Source organism: Oryctolagus cuniculus, chromosome 3, assembly GCF_051225735.1.
Source record: "Oryctolagus cuniculus isolate XC-2025 breed Fujian yellow rabbit chromosome 3, ASM5122573v1, whole genome shotgun sequence".
In the NCBI taxonomy this organism is placed as follows: domain Eukaryota; kingdom Metazoa; phylum Chordata; class Mammalia; order Lagomorpha; family Leporidae; genus Oryctolagus; species Oryctolagus cuniculus.
In genome coordinates, this window is record NC_142869.1 from 54,556,279 (window position 1) to 54,577,207 (window position 20,929).

Sequence of the window (20,929 nt, forward strand, 5' to 3'; positions counted from 1 at the left end):
AACTATCATGGTTCAGGAAGAAAACATGGCAAAGAATATAATTACAATTTTGATTAATTTCAAGTCAGTTTAGTCTGTACTATAGTGGATTTTTTTCATAAGTTTCAATTTTTTTCAGTCTCCCTCAGAATGTTTTTATCCCCATCTCCCAGCATTTATTGCTGAGGTAAATTACTCTTTTGTGTGAAAAAAATCATTAAATTGCTATCTGGGCATATAGCATTAAAATATTTTTGGAAAAAGTCACTCTGGAAAATTCCTAAAAGATATATGAAATTACATATAATGAGTTGTGTTACCCAAACAGATGCAGTCAAAATTATTTGTGTTCTTTCAGAGGCACCTGTGTATTTGTGATATAGGATTGGAGAATAAGCTATCTCCTTCCTCATTCTTTGCTGCAAAGGTAAATCTGCTTTCTGTATATATGGAAATCACTGAAGCTAACTGTTAAGAATGACTGTATAGGCATCAATAAAATCTAATGCTTTATAGATATTGTAGGGCTTCATATTCAACAGAAGAGTGTAAATGTAAACTGTTATACAAAAATTGAACAGAGATAATCAAATGAAGAAATTAACTTAGGTAAAAATAAAGGTAAAGGGGTAGAACCTGGACTCAAAGAACCAGGAGGGCTAAGGAAGTGTAATGAAATAGGAATATTCTTCAATTTGATCTGGGAGTGAAAGGCCAGGAACCAGATTTGAATGACCATATCCTTAATGGTCAGTGTTGCTGTTATACATGTAAACTGGGCTAAAGGTGGAAACAGAATACATCTGAAAGATTCTATACTTTCTATTCTAGTCACTTACTGCAAAAATATTTTGGGCTTTCAAAGTCATCCAGCTTATAAAAAAAAAGCATAGTTTAAACTGTTGTAACTCTTAAAACATATAGGATATGAACACAGGATATGAACATTTTGGTAGCAAAACTCGAAGGCTGGTATGTAGGTACCAGGACAAACAACATGATCCCTGTAATATGCTCTTGACAACAAAAATATTGCCTGAGTTAGTCTTAAATTATTCATATTTATGGCAACATAAAAAGAGAATCCCTATGCAGCACACTCATTTCTTTACCCATTTGAGGGAAGGCCATTTTATTCAACTCTAATCCCCAACCTCCTTATATATATATTTTTTCACTTAATGTACAAACAGTTGTTAATGATTTGAAAAAAAAATTGTTTTGGAATGACAGATGCTATAAAATAGTTATTTGTTTTATATGAATACAGTTTAAACCAAATACCTAAAAATAAAAAATAACTTTTAACAGAGAAGGTAACTATTCCAAGTCAACCATAATCCATATAAAATACAATCCAAGACACTCAACATGTATTCTTCTTCTTATAATGAACAATAAGTATGAGATCTATATTATTACTTTTAGGCTAAGTGTGAGAGGAAAAGAGTCCAACTTCAATACATGAAACACTGATATTCCTAAAGTTTTCTACACAGTGAAATGCAGTAAATAGAATCCTATCTTTTAACTGCTTTACATTGTAATAATGAACTGATAAATGTCCCCCCTTCAGTCAAAGCTTTTACATTTACTGCATATTCTATGAATTAAGGAGATGTCCAAATGAGATAATGTGTCAAAGTATGTGCTGTTCCCAAACCTTTTTGAATACTGAATGGTCTTCCTAGATCCAGAGTTGGGTCTTACGAAAATATACTATCCTGTCTCTTGCCTTTTCGAAGTCTCAGCTTATAGGTGATCAGTTACCTTTTTATGTGATCTTCTTAAATCACTATGTTCCTTCCCATGAAAAGTACTAGAGAAAGTTCCATGCTTCCTGGCTTATCTGCTACTGACCTTTCCAGAAAGATCTATTAGGCATGTTGATGGCTTTCCAGCACAGAATGGTACGTGATGCTGCTTTTTATGATAGCTTCCTCAATAGTCCCCCATTCTATACTACACTTGAGACCCCTGCCAAAAGGGGCAACATTATCTTTAGATGAAATCTTTGGAACAAAACAAAACCTAAGAATTAGCTGAAATAAGCTAGAAAAGAAAAAAAAAGGAAGGAGCAAGATAGATAAACATCAATAGATAATTCGTAGTTATCAGATTCAAAGGGTTTTTTTTTTCTTTATGGCACATCAAAAGTACGCTGTATTTTTAGGATACATACTTTTTCTTGCAAGCAATTTTGTAGGATATTCTGTTGCCTGTAAAGTCAAAAAGATTGATCATTGTTGTCAAAGTTAAGAATTTATGAAAGTTTTCCCAAAATTTCTAGTCATTGAATTGGTTTCTTTGCTTTATTTTATGTCTGGGTTTTTCCACAGAAATTCAAATAGAAGAATAAAATTTAGTTTTTTGATCAATTCTCATATTTCAGCTCCTACTTGGGTATTGATGTCTGGATTCAGAAATGTGCTTCATTACTTTAGGGAATATAATTACAGCTGCTACATAAACAATATAGCTATCTGGCCCATGTACTTTTGACACCTTAGTGATACCTGCTTTGTGGTTTGCTGGGGGAAGGAAATAGGATTGGGGGAGAAGGTATAGGTACTTCAGCATGCTAAAAAGAGTGATGGCTATAATAAGACATCTGATCAGAGTTTCCTGATAACTATTTAGCCTCTCAAATCCCATAGTTCCACCATCTCTTTCCTATTTCCCACAGGAGGAAAACAACATGTGAATTCAATATTGATGAGTTAAAATCATGCATTTCTAGCTATTTTCAATACCTACATAGATGTTCTGTGTATGATAATGTTCTATCATGTGTTCTAATTAGATTTATCATCACACACTAATGAAATAAAAACAGTTTTCTGAATTGTGACATGAAACTCAATCAAAAATGATTGAAAAGTAAGTACTTACTGAAATAAAAACTGAAATTGAAGTCTTAATTATTTTCCTATCTTTTTGCCAATGTGAGCTGTTTGTTTAATCTACTTCATACATTCTTAAAAGAAAATTAGTACGCCTTTTTCATCTCTTCTAGGACTGTTCTTAACATTTTCAAACTACTTTTTCCCCAACACCTAAAATTCTATTGTCAGAATGAATATTATATTCTAAGTATTGGTAGAAGATGAAAACTTCATGAATTTCAGTCCACAAATTGGGCTTGGAAGCAACAATCAATTTTTAGATAAGTACCTTCCTCAATATGGAGCACGAATGTTTTTACATTTGCAATATGAGGGTTAATGTCAGTGACACATTATCTGTCCTTAGTCATCATAACCAAGAGGTAAGAAATAACCAAGAGGTGAGAAATGAAAAGCTCCTGGGATTAAATAATTATCTCCTCTAAGGATTTTTTTAATTTCTATAATTAGAATTTATTATTTTGGATTAATGCAAGTAATTTTTAGGAGGGAAATAACTGACTCAATATCAATACTCTACAGTAAATGATTTTAAAATCCTTAGAAGTTAATAATCTCAAAATGCATAAGGAATGGTTTCAAAGGGCAGAAAGGCAAAGGGATAAATTCAGATCATGGAATGCTGCCTGGAAAGGAGAGGGCATTGTGGAGAAATACTGGAAAGTGGTGTGAAGAGCCTGACAGCAGGATAAGTACATAAGCAAAATGGGGGAAAAGGAGACACAGAGGATAAGATTGAACATTATTTTGTCTACAATTTAAGCATAGTTTTAAATATTTACAAGGCACAAAGTTTCATTGATTTCAAGTAGAACTACAATAAATGAGGATTCCATTTTAATCATTTGCTTGTGAACAATACTTTATAATTGCTAAAAATTAATTTATGATATTTAATTAACATTTAAAATACTTACATGTTTGAGTACACAGGAGTAGAAAAAATGCCTGGGGCTGTATTGTGAGTCTGAGGTCCTAATTATCAGGAAAAGAAAATTATAACTTGCATCTGTCATCAGCAACTGGCTTAATGTTTAAAATATCGTCCCACAGGACTTTATTCTTTGTCACTTCTTGACTTACATGATTTCAGAAACTCTCCATAGTGAAATATAAAATCTTAAGCAGAGAATAAAATATACTAAAAGATCATATATCCTCTATAAATCCAGAATCTTTATCTGGGTTTTTCTTTTCTTTTTTTTTAAAAGATTTATTTATTTATTTGAAAGTCAGAGTTATACAGAGAGAGGAGAGGCAGAGAGAGAGAGAGAGAGAAAGAGAGAGAGAGAGGTCTTCCATCCACTGGTTCATTCCCCAGTTGGCCACAACAGCCAGAGCTGCTCCAATCTGAAGCCAGGAACCAGGAGCTTCTTCTGGGTCTCCCATGTGGGTGCAGGGGCCCAAGGACTTGGGTCATCTTCTACTGTTTTCCCAGGCCATAGCAGAGAGCTGAATCCAAAATGGAGCAGCTAGGTCATGAACCGGTGCCCATGTGGGATGCCAGCGCTTCATGCCAGGGCATTAACCTGCTGCGCAAACAGCGTCGGCCCCGTCTGGGTATTACATAGTTATTCTGTGGTCCAGGCCTCCAGAATAGCTTACAACTCCCTAAATACATTGTATTTATATGCCTCTTGGAGTTCTTGCTGTTTCCTTTGGAACCTCCTGCCTTGATCTCTTTTAACTTCTCAATTCTTGTATGTCATTCAGCTTGCATTAAGTGTTCTGGAATGCTTTCCATGAAATCTACATAAATAACGCATATCCTTCTCTAGTATTCCCAAAGCACTCTAAACATGCTCTTTATTACAACACTTCATTATTCTTCACTGTAATTATATACCTACTCTTTTATATTCCTGTGATATGGTCTCATAACTGTATCTTCAGCATTTAACATAATAATTACTCAATAGCACTTATTTGTTGACTACATTATTAAATCCATGTATTTCTTTAGTGCTTATTAATTGGTATGCCTGCCGTTTGTCTCTTCCCATTCAAATGTTATCTAACATTCTTTGCATATGTAATATAGCAAGACTCCATAGCTGATTTTGCTAAATATTCCTGATATTGATGATATAGAAAGGCTTTAGGTAGAACATCTCTGCTGGTGCCTGGATTATTTTATGTTAATCATAAAAATCCACAAAAGCATGAAAAAGACAAATAGAGTTCTCAGCTAACAGAAAATAGTGCCAATAAGTAGTACAGCTAATTCAAAGTCAGATTTAATTGGTAATTCTATTTCTCAATCTCAAATGAGTAACCAATATGCAACAATAATGTATAGAAAAAGTATTAACTCCAGGAGTTTTTCAAATTTGAATAGGAATGTTTTGGGAAGTACTTGGTTTTCTAGAGGAAGGAAGTGAGATTAAGAGTTCATCGACCTGAGAAATTAAGTGTGAAGTTAATACTATTTCTTTAGCTGTTTATTGTTGTACTGTTTTGAGAGCCAGAGTGACAGAGAAATCTTCCATCCTCTGGCTCCCAATTCAAATGATTATAGGAGATATGACTATGCCAAAAAAAGCCAAGGAGCCCAGAACTCAAGCTGGCTCTCCCATGTCAGTGTTAGGAACCCTATTAGTTGAGAAATCACCTGCTGTCTACCAGGGTGTGCTTTGGCAGTAAACTGGAATTGGAAACAGAACTAGGTCTTAATTCCAGGCACTCCAACATGGGATACAGGCATCTAAGTGGCATCTTAATGGCTACAACAAATTCTTGCTCTGATAATATTAGTTTAAAAACAAAACAAAACAAAAAAACCCTCTTCTGTGATTTCCAGCAATATGCTATAGAAATACCTTTCTAAAAATGTTCCTGAAACATTAATAAGTTTATAGAACATTAGTAGTATATTCTTTAAATATGGCTAAGCTTTCAGAGATGGAAGATAGCTCCTTCAAGATTAAAAAATAAATAAAAATAAAAACAACGTGGTGGGGGGACGCCCTGACCTCCAGTGCTTGCATCCCATATGGGCGCTGGTTGGAGACCCAACTGCTCTTCTTCCAGTCCAGCTGTCTGCTATGGCCTGGGAAAGCAGTAAAAGATGGCCCAAGTCCTTGGGCACCTGCACCCACGTGGGAGACCCAAAGGAAGCTCCTGGCTTCTGGCTTCTGGCTTCTGATCGGCACAGCTCTGGCCATTGTGACCATCTGGGGAGTGAACTAGCAGATGGAAGACCTCTCTCTGTGGGGAGCAATCCGGACCAGACTAAGTTACTCGAATTAGGACTTATTCTATGCATCTGCTCTCCCACAATATGGCGCTGGGAGAGAAGTAAACAGCTTCCGCACAGCTGCCTCCAGTTCAACCAATTAACTGTAGGACTTGCTCCTGATTGGAGAGCAGCGTACTCGGCGTGTGGGCAGCCGAGTTGGGATTGGCAGAGAAGGACTATAAAGGAGGAGAGAGACGGCATGCACCAGGAACATCTATGGGGAACATCTAAGGGGAACACCTGTGCAGCCCCCCGAGAGAGCCGGCCGGCGGTGTGCCGCTCCCCTGCGGAAGTGGGGAATGCGGCCAGGGGGAACTGCCCTTCCACGGAGGTGGAAGGGATAGTAGCCAACCCGGGAAGAACCAGCAGCAAACCCGGGGAGGGCCGAGCAGACGAAAGAACAGCGCAGGGTCCTGTGTTGCTCCCCCACGAAGAGGGGGAGCGACATAATGGTGCCGTGACTTGGATAGCAAACTTAGGAGGGAAGAAACGGGAAGAATTGGGAAAATATCGGAGAGAGAGACTAGCAAACAGCCTAGGGAAAATATCGGAGAGAGAGACTAACAAACAGCCTAGGGAAAAGCCGGACGAAAAGGGTGCCGGAAGAAGCTATTGAAAGCCTAGGCATAGACTCGGATACGGACTACGGGGGGAAGCTGGGAGGAATCTCTAAGGTCGAAAGCGAAAGTGAAAGCTAGAACAAACAGACTCGGACGCGGACTGTGGGGAGAGGCCAGGAGAAATGAGGGAGGAATATTGTTGGAAGAAAGCTTGGGGAAACATACCGGGTAGAGAAAAATGTTAGGGAAATTGAAGCCACGGGGGGCAGGCCAAGGCGGAAACGAAAGCCACTTTGGGATTCTCAAGTTAGCCCGGGAATAGGGGGCGAAAAGTTAAAACCAGAAGCTGAGACGCAAGCCAGATTGGGATCCGTCTGATTAGCCCGGGGAGCAAAGGACGGGAAGCCAAATCGTGGGGCGGAGACGTACGCTGGGTTGATTTCGCCAGGCTAGCCCGGGGAACTTAGATTGAATCCTAGTGGCGGAGACGCAAGCTACGCTGTGTTACTCGCGGAAGCCGCCGCGTGCAGAGAGAGCACGGGGCGTGAATAGATAGGGAACGCTGGCGTAGGCCGTGGTTCAGACGCGAAAGGGTTAAGCGTGGAGACCGCGGAGCGCGCAAAGCCGAGCCGCGCAAAGCCGGGAAGCTGCGCAGATGAGAGAGGCGCGCGGGCTGAAGCGGCGCAGAGCCGGGAACCCGCCGGCGGGGCGAGGTGCCGGGAAGCTGCGGGGATAAGAGAAACAGAAGTTTTAGAAGTTAAGTGAGAGAAATAGGAATGCTGGAAGATAGAAGTAAAATGGGAGAAATAGGAATGCCCGGAGATAGAGAAATAGAGAGAAATAAGGCCTCCCCTCAACATGCCAATTAGAAGGCTTGGATTCGGTCTGCCCGATTAGTGAGGCGGTGAGCACCTGGGCGGCTAGCCGCAGGTCACCGAAGACAGGCACGAATTAACATCAGTAAAGCTTCCCCACAATGCAACAATTAGGAGGCTTGGATTCGGTCTGCCTGATTTAAGGCGGTAAGCGCCAGCAAAGCTCGACCAGAGTATGAGCTGCAGGTCACCGAAGATAGGCACGAACCAACACTAATAAGTCTCCCCCACAATAAGGCAATGAGAAGGCTTGGATTCGGTTTGCCTGATAGGTCTTGTAAGTCCCCTGCGGGCAGAGCAGGGCATGCGCTGCGGGGCACCGAACACAGGCACGCATCAGCGCCTAAAAACCTCCTCACAACATGGCGAAGAGAGGACCCGGATTCGGTTTTCCTGATTGATAGGACTTGTAAGAGCCTGTGGCGGCTCTAGCAAGTAGAGCAGAGTGTGTGCCGCGGGACACCGAAGACAGGCGCGTATCAACGCTAAAAAATAAAAAGAAAGGGGGATCTGTGGGGAGCAATCCGGACCAGACTAAGTTACTCGAATTAGGACTTATTCTATGCATCTGCTCTCCCACAATATGGCGCTGGGAGAGAAGTAAACAGCTTCCGCACAGCTGCCTCCAGTTCAACCAATTAACTGTAGGACTTGCTCCTGATTGGAGAGCAGCGTACTCGGCGTGTGGGCAGCCGAGTTGGGATTGGCAGAGAAGGACTATAAAGGAGGAGAGAGACGGCATGCACCAGGAACATCTATGGGGAACATCTAAGGGGAACACCTGTGCAGCCCCCCGAGAGAGCCGGCCGGCGGTGTGCCGCTCCCCTGCGGAAGTGGGGAATGCAGCCAGGGGGAACTGCCCTTCCACGGAGGTGGAAGGGATAGTAGCCAACCCGGGAAGAACCAGCAGCAAACCCGGGGAGGGCCGAGCAGACGAAAGAACAGCGCAGGGTCCTGTGTTGCTCCCCCACGAAGAGGGGGAGCGACATCTCTCTCTCACTCTCTCTGCCTCTCCTTCTCTCTCTGTATAACTCTGATTTTCAAATATATAAATAAATGTTAAAAAAAACAAGGTGGGAACTCAAATTTTGAGTGGTAAGTACATGCTGAGGTTGATGCCTGCCCCAGGGGCAGTAGCCATAACAAGAAACTTATTGTCTGATGAGGTGATATAGAATAAGACTCCAGGCTCAAAAAAACATGGGAAACTAAAACTAAGAGCCCCTGAAACTTCATAACATTCCTAAGAACTCATCTTCAGTGGAAGAGTTAATCTAAAGGAAAAAAAATCATGACCCAAAGAAGAGAAATAAATTTTTTAGTCTTTTAGCTGTGCATACGGGAGGAATAAAAGATGCAAACATCTCTTATATAACCACAGACAACCTCTTATATATCTTTGAGTTTTAAAGCCTCAGCTCTTGTATTTTCCATAAAACTCCACATGAGAACTTAACTAAAAAAAATGAGCTAGTATTTATGGTTCATTTGGTTATTTCCAGCAGCAAATAAAAATTTTCTCAAGTAGAATACAACCTATACAAGTATTAAAGAATTTCTGTCATAAAGGAGTTCACAATGGAAATAATAATAACCACTCAACACACCACACATACACACACACACACACACACACACACACACACTTTTTTTCTGTCTTTAGCAGAAAAAAATTAGAATTAGATTTCAAATATTTGAAAAGTGAGATATAGAATATAAAATCAGTGCATTTTAACTCTTTCAACAGGAGAGTACTTTAAAATAGTTCACAGAAAAACAGACTTGAAAAATAACTTAATTTTGCTGCAAACATTCTTGAAATTCATGCAGATTTTTTCATATTATGCAATCTCCTTGAACTTTTTCATGCCCCATTTTTAAAAACAATAGATTTGAAAGCACAGGAATGGAACAAAAGCTTACCAAAATTCACAATTACCTATTATATGACTTTGAAACTATTCAGAAATTCAATTAAATAGTAAAATAATTTATAAAATTAAAGAGGTTATTTGATGTGCTATGTTAATGAAACTATAAATAAGGTATAATTAAATAAATAAATAGAGCACTGCTGAATTAGAGGACAGATTTAAAGAAATCAACACAAATGTAGCAGAAAGCATTGAAAATATGTCAGCTAATAAAAGACATGGAAGACAAACTGAATTCTAACATATATATGGAAATTCAGAACAAGGTAATAAAGAACCTTGGGAAGACAACATAGGAAGATACAACGGCTAACATTTTTCCAGAACTACTTTACATAATGATACCAAAGAAACAATAAGATCTTACAAATAGCCTAAAGCAAGTGTTTAGAGGGGAATCACCTACATAGGAATAATTAAGTAGAATGAAAATTAGGACAATTAATATATTTGAAGTATTAGAAAAATACTTCTCTACAACTTTCTTGTATAGTGAGACATAACTATATCCCAGAATAAGGGAAATGTTTTCGTAAGATTTATTTATTTATTTGAAAGGCAGAGCTACAGAGAGGCAGAGGCAGAGAGAGAGAAGTCTCCATCCACTGGTTCATTTCCCTGAATGGCCGCAATGGCTGTAGCTGCACTGATCTGAAGCCAGGAGCCAGGAGCTTCTTCTGGGTCTCCCATGTGGGTGCAGGGGCCCAAGGACTTGGGCCATCTTCTACTGCTTTCCCAGGCCACAGCAGACAGCTGGATCAGAAGTGAAGCAGCTACGACTTGAACCAGCACCCATATGTGATTCCAGTGCTGCAGGCGGCAGCTTTACTCACTATGCCACAAAACCAGCCCTATCAAGGGAAATTTTATCAAATAAAATCTGAGAGGATACTCTCCAAAAATACATTCATTAAAGACAGTTCTTTTCTTTTTTAAGATTTATTTTATTTATTTGAAAAACAGAGTCACAGAGAGATAGGGAGAGAGAGAGAGAGATCTTCCATCCTCCGGTTTACTCCCCAAATAGCCACAACAGCCAGGGCTGGGCCAGAAGCCAGAAGCCAGGAGCCAGGAGCTTCAGCAGGGTCTCCCATATGAATGCAGTGCCCAAAGAATTGGGTTATCTTTCACCGCTTTCCCAGGTACATTAAGAGAAAGCTGGATTGGAGGTGGAGCAGCTTGGATATCTCATATGGGATTTAGGGGTTGCAGGTGGTGGCTTAAACCATTATGTACAATACCGACCCCAGAGACATTCAAGAGAATGGAGTACTGGTGCTGGTATGGTGGTACACTGGCTTAAGCCTCCTCCTGAAATACCAGCATCCCATATGCAAGCTTTTTTTTTTTTTAAGATTTATTTATTTATTTGAAAGGTAGAGTTACAGACTGAGGTGCACTGGTTTGAGTTCATCTGCTCCACTTCCAATCTAGCTCTCTGCTAATGTGCCTGAGAAAGCAGCTGAAGACGGCTCTAGTGCTTGGGCTGCTGTACCCACATGGAAGACCCAGATGGAGTTCCAGGCTCCCATCCTTGACTTGGCACAGCTATCTCTCTGCAACTCTTTCAAGGAAAAAAATATCGAGCACTTTAGTAAAAACTGGCAATTGCTCACAAGAAAGTATAAAATAAATGAAAATATAATGAATATAAGAAGTTAATAAACATATGGACAGACAATAAAAAAAAACCTTTAAAATAATCTAATCATACAAGATAATACTAGAAAAGTAATCTGGTTCGTAAAAACTTTAGAGCAATTCCCTGTGAGACAAGTGCTCAGCACGCTCATTCCTCTGGTGAGCCATGCACTGAGCGTTCTCAGACCCTGGGTTAGCTGCACACTGAGCATGCAAAGCCCAAGGTGAGATGCACACAGGGTATGCTCATTCCTAGGTAAAAACTTCATTATTGGCATTATTGGAAAACCATAACAAGTATGATATGAAGCAGTGATCAGAAGGAAATTATCCTGTAATTATACATGCTAAAATTTAAGGGTAATTGCTGAAAGAAATATAGTGTGCAATCTTCAAAATAATAAAAGAAAAACTGATGGGAAGCTGGACTGGGAGTGGAGTAGCCAGGATTTGAACAGGTCTACTGATACGGGATGCTGTCATAGTAAGCAGCAGCTTAAATCACTGAGCTGGCCCCAAGAACTTTTAGCACCATTAACTCATTGAAATTTCACAATAATTATATTAATTTCTATTATTAAACCCATTTTATGGTTGAGAAAACTAAAGAACAAAGATGATAAATAAATTGATCAAACTAACATGCATTTTAAATGTTGGAATGTGTTTAAATATAAATAAGGTCTGGGAGCAGAATATTTCCTTAGTCACTATGCTACATACACTGTCTTTCAATAATCTAATCTATATGGATAAGATATATGATAACTTTATGCCAAGAAATTTGAAAATTTAGGTGAATTGAATAAATGTATGAGAACAATGTAACTTGACAATAAGCCTGAAAATATGAAAAATAAAAACACAAAAAATGCCAACATTCATTTTATTCTGACTATTTTTAAATTAAGATATCAACAAACACAAAGTTTTGCATTATTATGGGTACCATGTGATATTTCAACACTTGCAATATAGATTTTTAAAAACAGACATATATATTAACATTACCTATACTCAGCTTACTGTGTAATCAACTCCAGAATTTCTCATTCTAACTGCAAGTGGCTTTTTTTATTTACTAAAGTTCTTACTTACTAAAGTAACTGAATCCCCAATTTAAAATGTTTTTCAATAAGACCTAAATATTTATATCACAAGAGACTTATATCAAACCTTCAAAGATGTATATTACAAACTTCTAGAAAATAATAAAAAAGAAGCTACGTAATTCAATGCAATTTTTACCAAATTCCCAGTGGCACTGTATAGAGAATCCTCCCCTGTCTTCCCCAAAAAGAGGCTAAAATTCACATGGAACCACAAAAGTTCCCAAATAGCCAAAGGAACCTTGATCAAGAAGAATAAGCTGGTAGCATCAGACTCTCTGATTTCAAAATATAAAATTATAGTGATCACAACAGTATGGTATTAGAACAAAAAACAAAGTAATGGAGAAGAATTCTCATGCAAAAAAAAAAAAAATAAGCACACATCTATAGTCAGCTAATCATAGAAAAGTGTGCCAACAAAACACAAAGAGGAAGGAAAACTGGATATCTACATGTATAATTAAGTTGGACCCCTTATATTCTATATAAAACAACAACTCAAAATGAAATATAGACTTGAATATAAGAACTTAAACCATAAAACTACTAGGAGAAAGCAAAGCAGAAATGTTTCTTGGCACTGGTATGATCAAGCAGCAAATATTTTTTGTATATGACACAAAAAGATAGGCAATAAATGAAAAAATATGCAAATGGCATTATATCAAACGAAAAAAGTTTTTGCATAGCAAAATAAACATTCAACAGGTGAAAAAGCAACGTAAAGAATTGTAAAAAATATGTGCAAACCATATATATATTAAAGGGTCAATAACCAAAATGTAAATGGAACTAATAAGAAAAAAATCACCCAATTAAAACAATGAAACTAGGCCTGAACTGATCTAAACAAATTACTCAAAAAAAGAATTATAAATGAGAAACAGTTTTATAAAAAATGTGCTTAAAATCCCAAACCAACAGGAAAGTGCAAATGAAAATCACAAAGAAATATAACCTCACATCTATTGGGAAGACTATTAACTAAGCAACAAAAAATAAAAAGTGTTAAGTTGTCGAGAAAAGGGAACCTTTGAACACTGTTGGTAGTATTGTAAATTACTTCAGTTATTACAAAAAAGAAGATGGAAGTTCTATAAAGGTTAAAATAGCACTACTTTATAATCCAACAGTTCCAAACTGTGTATTTATACAAAGGAAATTAAATCTGTATGCTTATAAACATATCTGCATTCTCATGTTCATCTTGCAACGATTTGGAAACAATCTAAGTATCTGTTGAGGGATGAGTGGAGAAAACAAATTTCTGTATGTACAGTTATCCTTTGGTATCTATTGAAGATTCACTTCAGGACAACACAGGTTACCATATCCATGGATGCTTAAACCCTGTATATGTAATGGCATATTACTTACATATTAACTCTCATAAACATTAAATTATCTCTAGATTGCTTATAATACCTAATACAATGTAAATAGCTGTTATACTCTATTGTTCAGGAAATGGTGACATGAAAAACCTGTACTTGTTCAGCACAGACACAACCTTTGTATCCTAACTACACATACATTGAGCACAGTTGGGTGGATATGGATGACTGAGTGTATATCAAGATTATTTATTGGCCGGCCTCGCGGCTCACTTGGTTAATCCTCTACCTGTGGCACCGGCACCCCTGGTTCTAGTCCCAGTTGGGGTGCCGGATTCCGTCCTGGTTGCTCCTCTTCCAGTCCAGCTCTCTGCTGTGGCCCTGGAAGGCAGTGGAGGATGGCCCACGTCCTTGGGCCCTGCACCCGCATGGGAGACCAGGAGGAAACACCTGGCTTCTGGCTTCAGATCAGTGCAGTGCGCCGGCCGTAGCAGCCATTTAGGGGGGTGAACCAACGGAAAGGAAGACCTTTCTCTCTGTCGCTCTGTCTAAATCTGCCTGTCAAAAAAATTATTTATCTATGTATCTTTCTATTTTTATCTAGATCTAGATTGCTCAAATGACAGGTACACAGATTCAATGGAATACCATTCAACCTTAGAAAAGGAAATACTGCCATTTTTGACAACAAAGATGAATCTAGAGGGCATTATACTAAATAAGCTTAGTATACATATAAAAAGACAAATGCTACAGGATCTTATATATATGTGGAATCTAACAATGTCAAACTCATAGAAATAGAAATTGTAAGGGTAGTTGTCAGGGGCTGGAGGGAGATATTGGTCAAAGAGTAAAAAAATTCAGTTATGTGAGATAAGTAAGTTCTGGAGATCCAAAATACAACAATGTGACTATACTTAACAAGCCCATATTATACAGTTCCTGGGCCGGCACTGTGGCGTACCAGTTAAAGCCCTGGCTTGAAGTGTCAGCATCCCATATGGGTACCAGTTCTAGTCCTGACTGCACCTCTTCCCATCCATCTCTCTGCTATGGCCTGGGAAAGCAGTAGAAGATTTCCCAAGTCCTTGGGCTCCTGCACCCGCATGGGGAACCTGGAAGAAGCTCCTGGCTCCTGGCTTCAGATTGGTGCAGCTCTGGCTGTTGCGGACATCTGAGGAATGAACCAGCAGATGGAAGACCTCTCTCTCTGTCTCTACCTCTCTCTGTAACTCTGTCTTTCAAATAAATAAAATAAATCTTAAAAAAAAGAATGTTGCTAAGAGAATAGATCTTAAATTATAGTTAATATTTCCTTATTCAGACATATATAAAACATCTAGTTTCATGCTTTAAATATATACAATGTTTAATCATATAGTACACCTCAAGATTGTGAACGGAAAATAAGATGCTGTAAAAGCAAAATAATAAACACAAAACTAAACAGAAAAATGAATGTTTTTCAACTTAGTAATAACTCAATAAAAATAGAAAAATAAAATAAAATAGAAATTTCTTATCATCATCTTTCATGTCTCAAATGTGGTCTCTTTTGTAAAGTTTCATGATCTTATGCCTAGGCATTGTAGGCCTTTTGACTTTCATATATATCCAGTTTTTTGTTTTTATTTTTGAGAGACAGAGCTCCCATCTAATTGTTCACTCCCAAATGCACTCAACAGCTAGAAATAGGCTGGGCCCTAAGCCAGGAGGGGAGAACTCAATTCAAATCTCCCATGAGAGCAGCTTGGATCTAAATAGTTGAGCCATCACCGTGCCTCCCAGGGTCTGCATTAGCTGAAAGTGAGTTTAGGAGCCAGAACCAGGAATGTAATCCAGATACTCTGATAGAAAATACAGTTATCTCTGTTAAAAAGATATTTATTTTTTAAAAGCGTATTTATTTGAGGGGCTGTAGCATAGTGGGCACGGGTTTATATCCCAGGTGCTCCTCTTCCCGTCCAGCTCCCTGATGATGCGTCGGGAAAGCAGCGGAAGACGGCTCATGTGCTTGGGCCTCTCCACCCACTTGGGAGACCTTGAAGAAGCTCCTGGCTCCTGGGTTCAGATTGGCCCAGCTCCGAACGTTGAGGCCATTTGAGTGAACCAGTGGGTGGAAGACCTTTCTCTCTGTCTCTCCCTCTCTCTGTAACTTTGGATCTCAAATAAATAAATCTTAAAAAAACCAAAATTATAAAAAATGTATTTATTTGAAAAGCAGAGCTACAACAAAGAAAAGGAGAGATACACAGAAATATGCTCCATCCATGGTTAACTCCCCAGATGTAACAATGGCCAGGGCTGTGCCATGCCTGCTACATCACAACTCCCTATCAAAACACAGGTATTTTAACCACTAGGCTAAACAACCCACCTCCACACCAACTATTTTATTGTACTTATCATATTGGGCTGTGATTATAACTGTGGTTATCTTCGCACTACTCTGTAACAGCCCTATGTAAAAATTATAGTTTCCATTTTTTACATGTTCACTAGATCTAGCCTGAAGCAAGAGTTAGTTGAAGGAATGAGCTAATAGAATAAATGATTTCTTCAATAATTGTCACTGATCCTTACCTGATTCACAGAGGTAGCTTGATCTCTTGGTTGTTCTTCCATTCCAATCAACATTTGTACGTTTCTACATAATTCAAAATAATAAAACAAACAGATTAACAAATAATTTGCTTCTCAAACTTGAACACCAATGATTATTTCCATATTTAAAATACAGAAATTTTAAAATTTCTCTTAAATGTCAATTTATAAGGAATATATTTTAATAACGTTTATATCACATGTTAATTACAAAATAAAAATTCAAATGACCTTGTTGTATCAGTGAGTGTCCATAAGAACATCTGATGGTCTGTGAAGACTGAGAATCAGCATATAATTATACTCACATTAAAGAATTTTTAAAGTAACAGGATAGGCAGTATTGTTAAATTAGGGAAAAAGACACAGTCTGAACTTGAAAAAATTCTTGCCCAGTGTTCTTCTGGCCATTCTTTTCCCAACCCCTTCTCTCTCTCAAATTGAGTGGACACATTTAAGCATGTTCATTTCTCCAGAACAAAATATGGAATAGCATGTGTACAGTGATTTTACACAAGGAAATTTGTTAGGAACTGTGCATTCAAAACTTTTATTATGGAGGCTCCAAAATGGTTAAATAGTGAAAAGCCACAATGACCTCAGCTGTAGAAAGGTAACAGAAAAACAAAGGAAGGATCACATCCCCAGGAGACAGACAAATTATCAGCAAAGAAGTGACAAAACAGAACTGAGACTCCATGGGACAGCAAGGAAAGAGGACAAACATGATGATATGGCCAGCTGTGCTGCCTGCCAACCCTGCATCTATGCAGCTGGCTGCCGGCTGCGAAACGCAATCTTCCCAGGACAAAGGAGAAAGAAATCGCCATGGTGTCATGACACTGGCAACTTCAACTGAGGGAGAATTAGACAGACCCACTGACCTTCAAGTCCAGCCTGGGGAACTGACTGAGCAGCGACTTTGCTCCGAGAAGGGAAGCCAAATCTCCTGCCTCCCCTGACCCACTCTCCTAGGCACCAGAGTTTCCACTGGGTGTGGTAGTCTTGGCTGAACCTTGCTCTGATGCAGCAACAGCACACAGTCATGCTGCTACCAGAAGAGACTGGAGCTAAAGTCAGGGCAACTTAGAGGAGAGACAGCAAACCCCCTGCATCCTGTAACTGTAAGAGTTTTGGGCATAAGCCCTGGAGCTTCACTCAATAACTATGTGACATAGGGGAGAACCCTGTAGCTTTTTGCGGCTAGCAGCAACAGTCCATAAACCATCTGGACCTGGCAACATCCCATACTGACACCAATTCGGGTCCCAGTTGCCCCACTTTCAATCAAACCAGCTCTCTCCTATGTACCCAGGAAGGCAGAAGATGGGCCTTTGTTTCGCATGTGGGAGATCTGAATAGATTTCTAGGCTCCTGGCTTTGGCCTGGCAAAACCTCAGCCATTATGGCTATTTGGAAAATAAACAAGTGGATAGAAGATTTCTCTCTCTCTCTCTCTCTCTCTCTCTCTCTCTTAATGTTGCCTTTCAAATAATGAAATATTTTTTAAAACAATCCAGACTTGACCTGAGGAAGTCTCTCCACACCTCCTAGATATTTGTTCTGAGAGCCCCAGGCACAAACCCCAGCAATACTCCTGCATGCTGCATGTGAAATGGAGACACTTCCATCTGTGCCTTATAGAACTGGGGCTGTTGGTGTTACTATCACAAACTTGGGAGCAACTTATGTGCACTTGTAGTATCTGGAGTGCTCTACTGCATTGTTCTGCTTCAGGCAATTAATTGGCTGCCAAAATCTGCAACACCTGGCTCCCCAACTGGGAGATCTGAGTAATGACCTCAGTGCATCCTGCAACTCTGGGGCTGTAAACAATCAATTTTAATTTCATCAAACCCAGTAGAATCTACCTGGTGGGATCTAGGGAAGAACCTTCTTGCATTTCACCTCTTTGGGTCCATAGCTGCCAGTGCAAAATCTCATACATACCTGCAGGACTGGAGCAGGGTTCAATTCACATCTCCTAGTACTAGAACTAGGGCTTTCTGTGTCACTAGCCTCAGCACCAGCTGCACTCTCCTAGAAGGAACTCTCACACAGTCCTAAAGCCACAGTTACTGGTTTCACAAGCCCAGCATCTTTTTTTTTTTTTTTTTTTTTTGACAGGCAGAGTGGACAGCGAGAGAGAGAGACAGAGAGAAAGGTCTTCCTGGTCTCCCATGGGGTGCAGGGCCCAAGCACCTGGGCCATCCTCCACTGCACTCCCTGGCCACAGCAGAGAGCTGGCCTGGAAGAGGGGCAACCGGGACAGAATCCGGCGCCCCGACCGGGACTAGAACCCGGTGTGCCGGCGCCACTAGGTGGAGGATTAGCCTAGTGAGCCACGGCGCCGGCCGCCCAGCATCATTCTTGCCATTGGGACATGGGGACTGGGCCCTTTATATTTCTCATCACCAATAAGAAAGCCCTAGTTATCACAATTACTAGTGTAACTGACATAAAACACTTTGAGGACTGAAGATACATACACACACTAGGAAGCCCACATTCACCTCAAAGTCACTCTGTTCACCTACAAACTATTGCAGTCTAGAATACTGTGTTACATATAGACACAGATAGACTGATTAAACCAACAGAAATCACTCAGAGGTTAAGATTCTGGGGTAACCTAGATTCAAAGCTGAAGCAACAAGCCAAGTTATATTCTGAATTCTACCTAAAACATAAACTATTTTCAAGTAAAACCTACACCATAAAGAAGAGGGACTATTATACTTAAGTGACTATTATGATCAAGTGAAAATTCAGGGAGATAGATTATACATTAAGTTCATGAGCTGGAGACTATACCCCCCTGTCCCATGTAATCACCTGTACTCCCCACCTGTCAATCAGACTATGTAACCACCCCCTTTTTGGAAGTGAATAATAAGGGTGGGGAGATCTGGATATGCTTGCTTTCTTGCTTTCTGGATTGCTCCCTCTCTCTCCTGGTCGACCCCTGGAAAGACTGGTATGAAAATCCCTGTTTACCCTTCCGGGTACACTCTTTTTTTTTTTTTTTTTTTTTTTTTTTTTTTGACAGGCAGAGTGGACAGAGAGAGAGACAGAGAGAAAGGTCTTCCTTTTGCCGTTGGTTCACCCTCCAATGGCCGCCACTGCAGCCGGCGCACCGCGCTGATCCGATGGCAGGAGCCAGGATCCAGGTGCTTTTCCTGGTCTCCCATGGGGTGCAGGGCCCAAGCACCTGGGCCATCCTCCACTGCACTCCCTGGCCATAGCAGAGAGCTGGCCTGGAAGAGGGGCAACCGGGACAGAATCCGGCGCCCCGACCGGGACTAGAACCCGGTGTGCCGGCGCCGCAAGGTGGAGGATTAGCCTGTTGAGCCACGGCGCCGGCCTACGGGTACACTCTTCCTTAATAAAGCCCACATGCTCCTGTGTATTCTTCTCATTTTCAAAATAAACTTTAAATTTTACCATGCTGCATGCCATGTTTGAGCATGTGTTTAGAATTCCTCTCTAAATAAAAGGCAAGAAACTGAAATACTAATTTTGGCCTAACATAGCCCACAACAATATCAGATGTGCAGACAACAACGTAGGGATACAGGAAACATGAAAAATATAGCATGGCAACTCAAAAACACACAATAGTTTCCCAAAATTAGAAACTGATAAAATCTATAAAATGCTGGAAATAAAATTCAAAATAATTAGTGTAAAGAAATATGATGCAATGTAATAGAATACAGATACTAGCTTAAAGAAATGAGAAAAACAACAGGTGACCTGGATGAAACATTCACTATGAAGACAGAAATCATTAAAATTAATCAAACAAAATTGTGGAGATGAAATCTTCAGTCAATTAAGTAAAAAATACGATTGAGAGCATCAAGAGCAGAATGGACCAGTTGGACAAAAGAATTTATGATCCATAGGACAAGATATTTGAAATAACCAGTCAAACAGAAATACTTAGAAAATACTTAAAAAGTATACAGACAGCCTACATGAAATACAGCATATCATTAAGTACCCAAATAGTCCTCTTATAGAGATTTCTGAAGAAGAGAGGAAAAAACTATTGAGAACTGACTAATGAAATAATAGTTGAAAACTCTCCAAGTCTTGAGATAGACATAGACAAGAAACTCAAAGAACCCCAAACAGACTCAACTGAAAAGATCTTCTCCAAGGCATACTGTAGACACATTTTCAAAATTAGGGACAAGGAGAGTATCCTAAAGACAGTAAGAGAAAAGCATCAAATTACATATAAAGGAAAATCAGTTAGACTAACAGACTTCTCAAAGGAAACCCTGCAGGCCAGAAGAGAGTGGGATAATATATTCAAGTCGAAAAGAAAAAAAAAAAAAAAACTACCAATCAAGAATATTATATCCAGTGATGCTATACTTCAGAAGTGAAGGAGAAGGAAGATATTACCCAGATAAACAAAAACTAAAGAGAATTCATCACCACCAGACCAGCCTTCCTAGAAATTCTGAAGTTAGTCCTACATTAGAAGTAGACATCATGAAAAATTAAGACTCTATCAGATTCCATAACATAAGATGTGATCAATAACCAATTAACAAGCCGGCGCCGTGGCTCAATAGGCTAATCCTCCACCTTGCGGCACCAGCACACCGGGTTCTAGACCCGGTTGGGGCGCCGGATTCTGTCCCGGTTGCCCCTCTTCCAGACCAGCTCTCTGCTATGGCCAGGGAGTGCAGTGGAGGATGGCCCAGGTGCTTGGGCCCTGCACCCCAT

General features: G+C 39.6%; 1 protein-coding gene across 1 annotated transcript in view; it reads right to left on the reverse strand.

The window, feature by feature from the left end:
- FSIP2 (fibrous sheath interacting protein 2) overlaps positions 1–20,929 on the reverse strand; it is a 123,740-nt gene that overhangs the window by 46,927 nt on the left and 55,884 nt on the right. Inside the window, 3 exon segments of the mRNA XM_089329034.1 lie at positions 2,162–2,198; positions 3,803–3,860; positions 16,166–16,229. Coding sequence (XP_089185160.1) covers positions 2,162–2,198; positions 3,803–3,860; positions 16,166–16,229 — 159 coding nt within the window.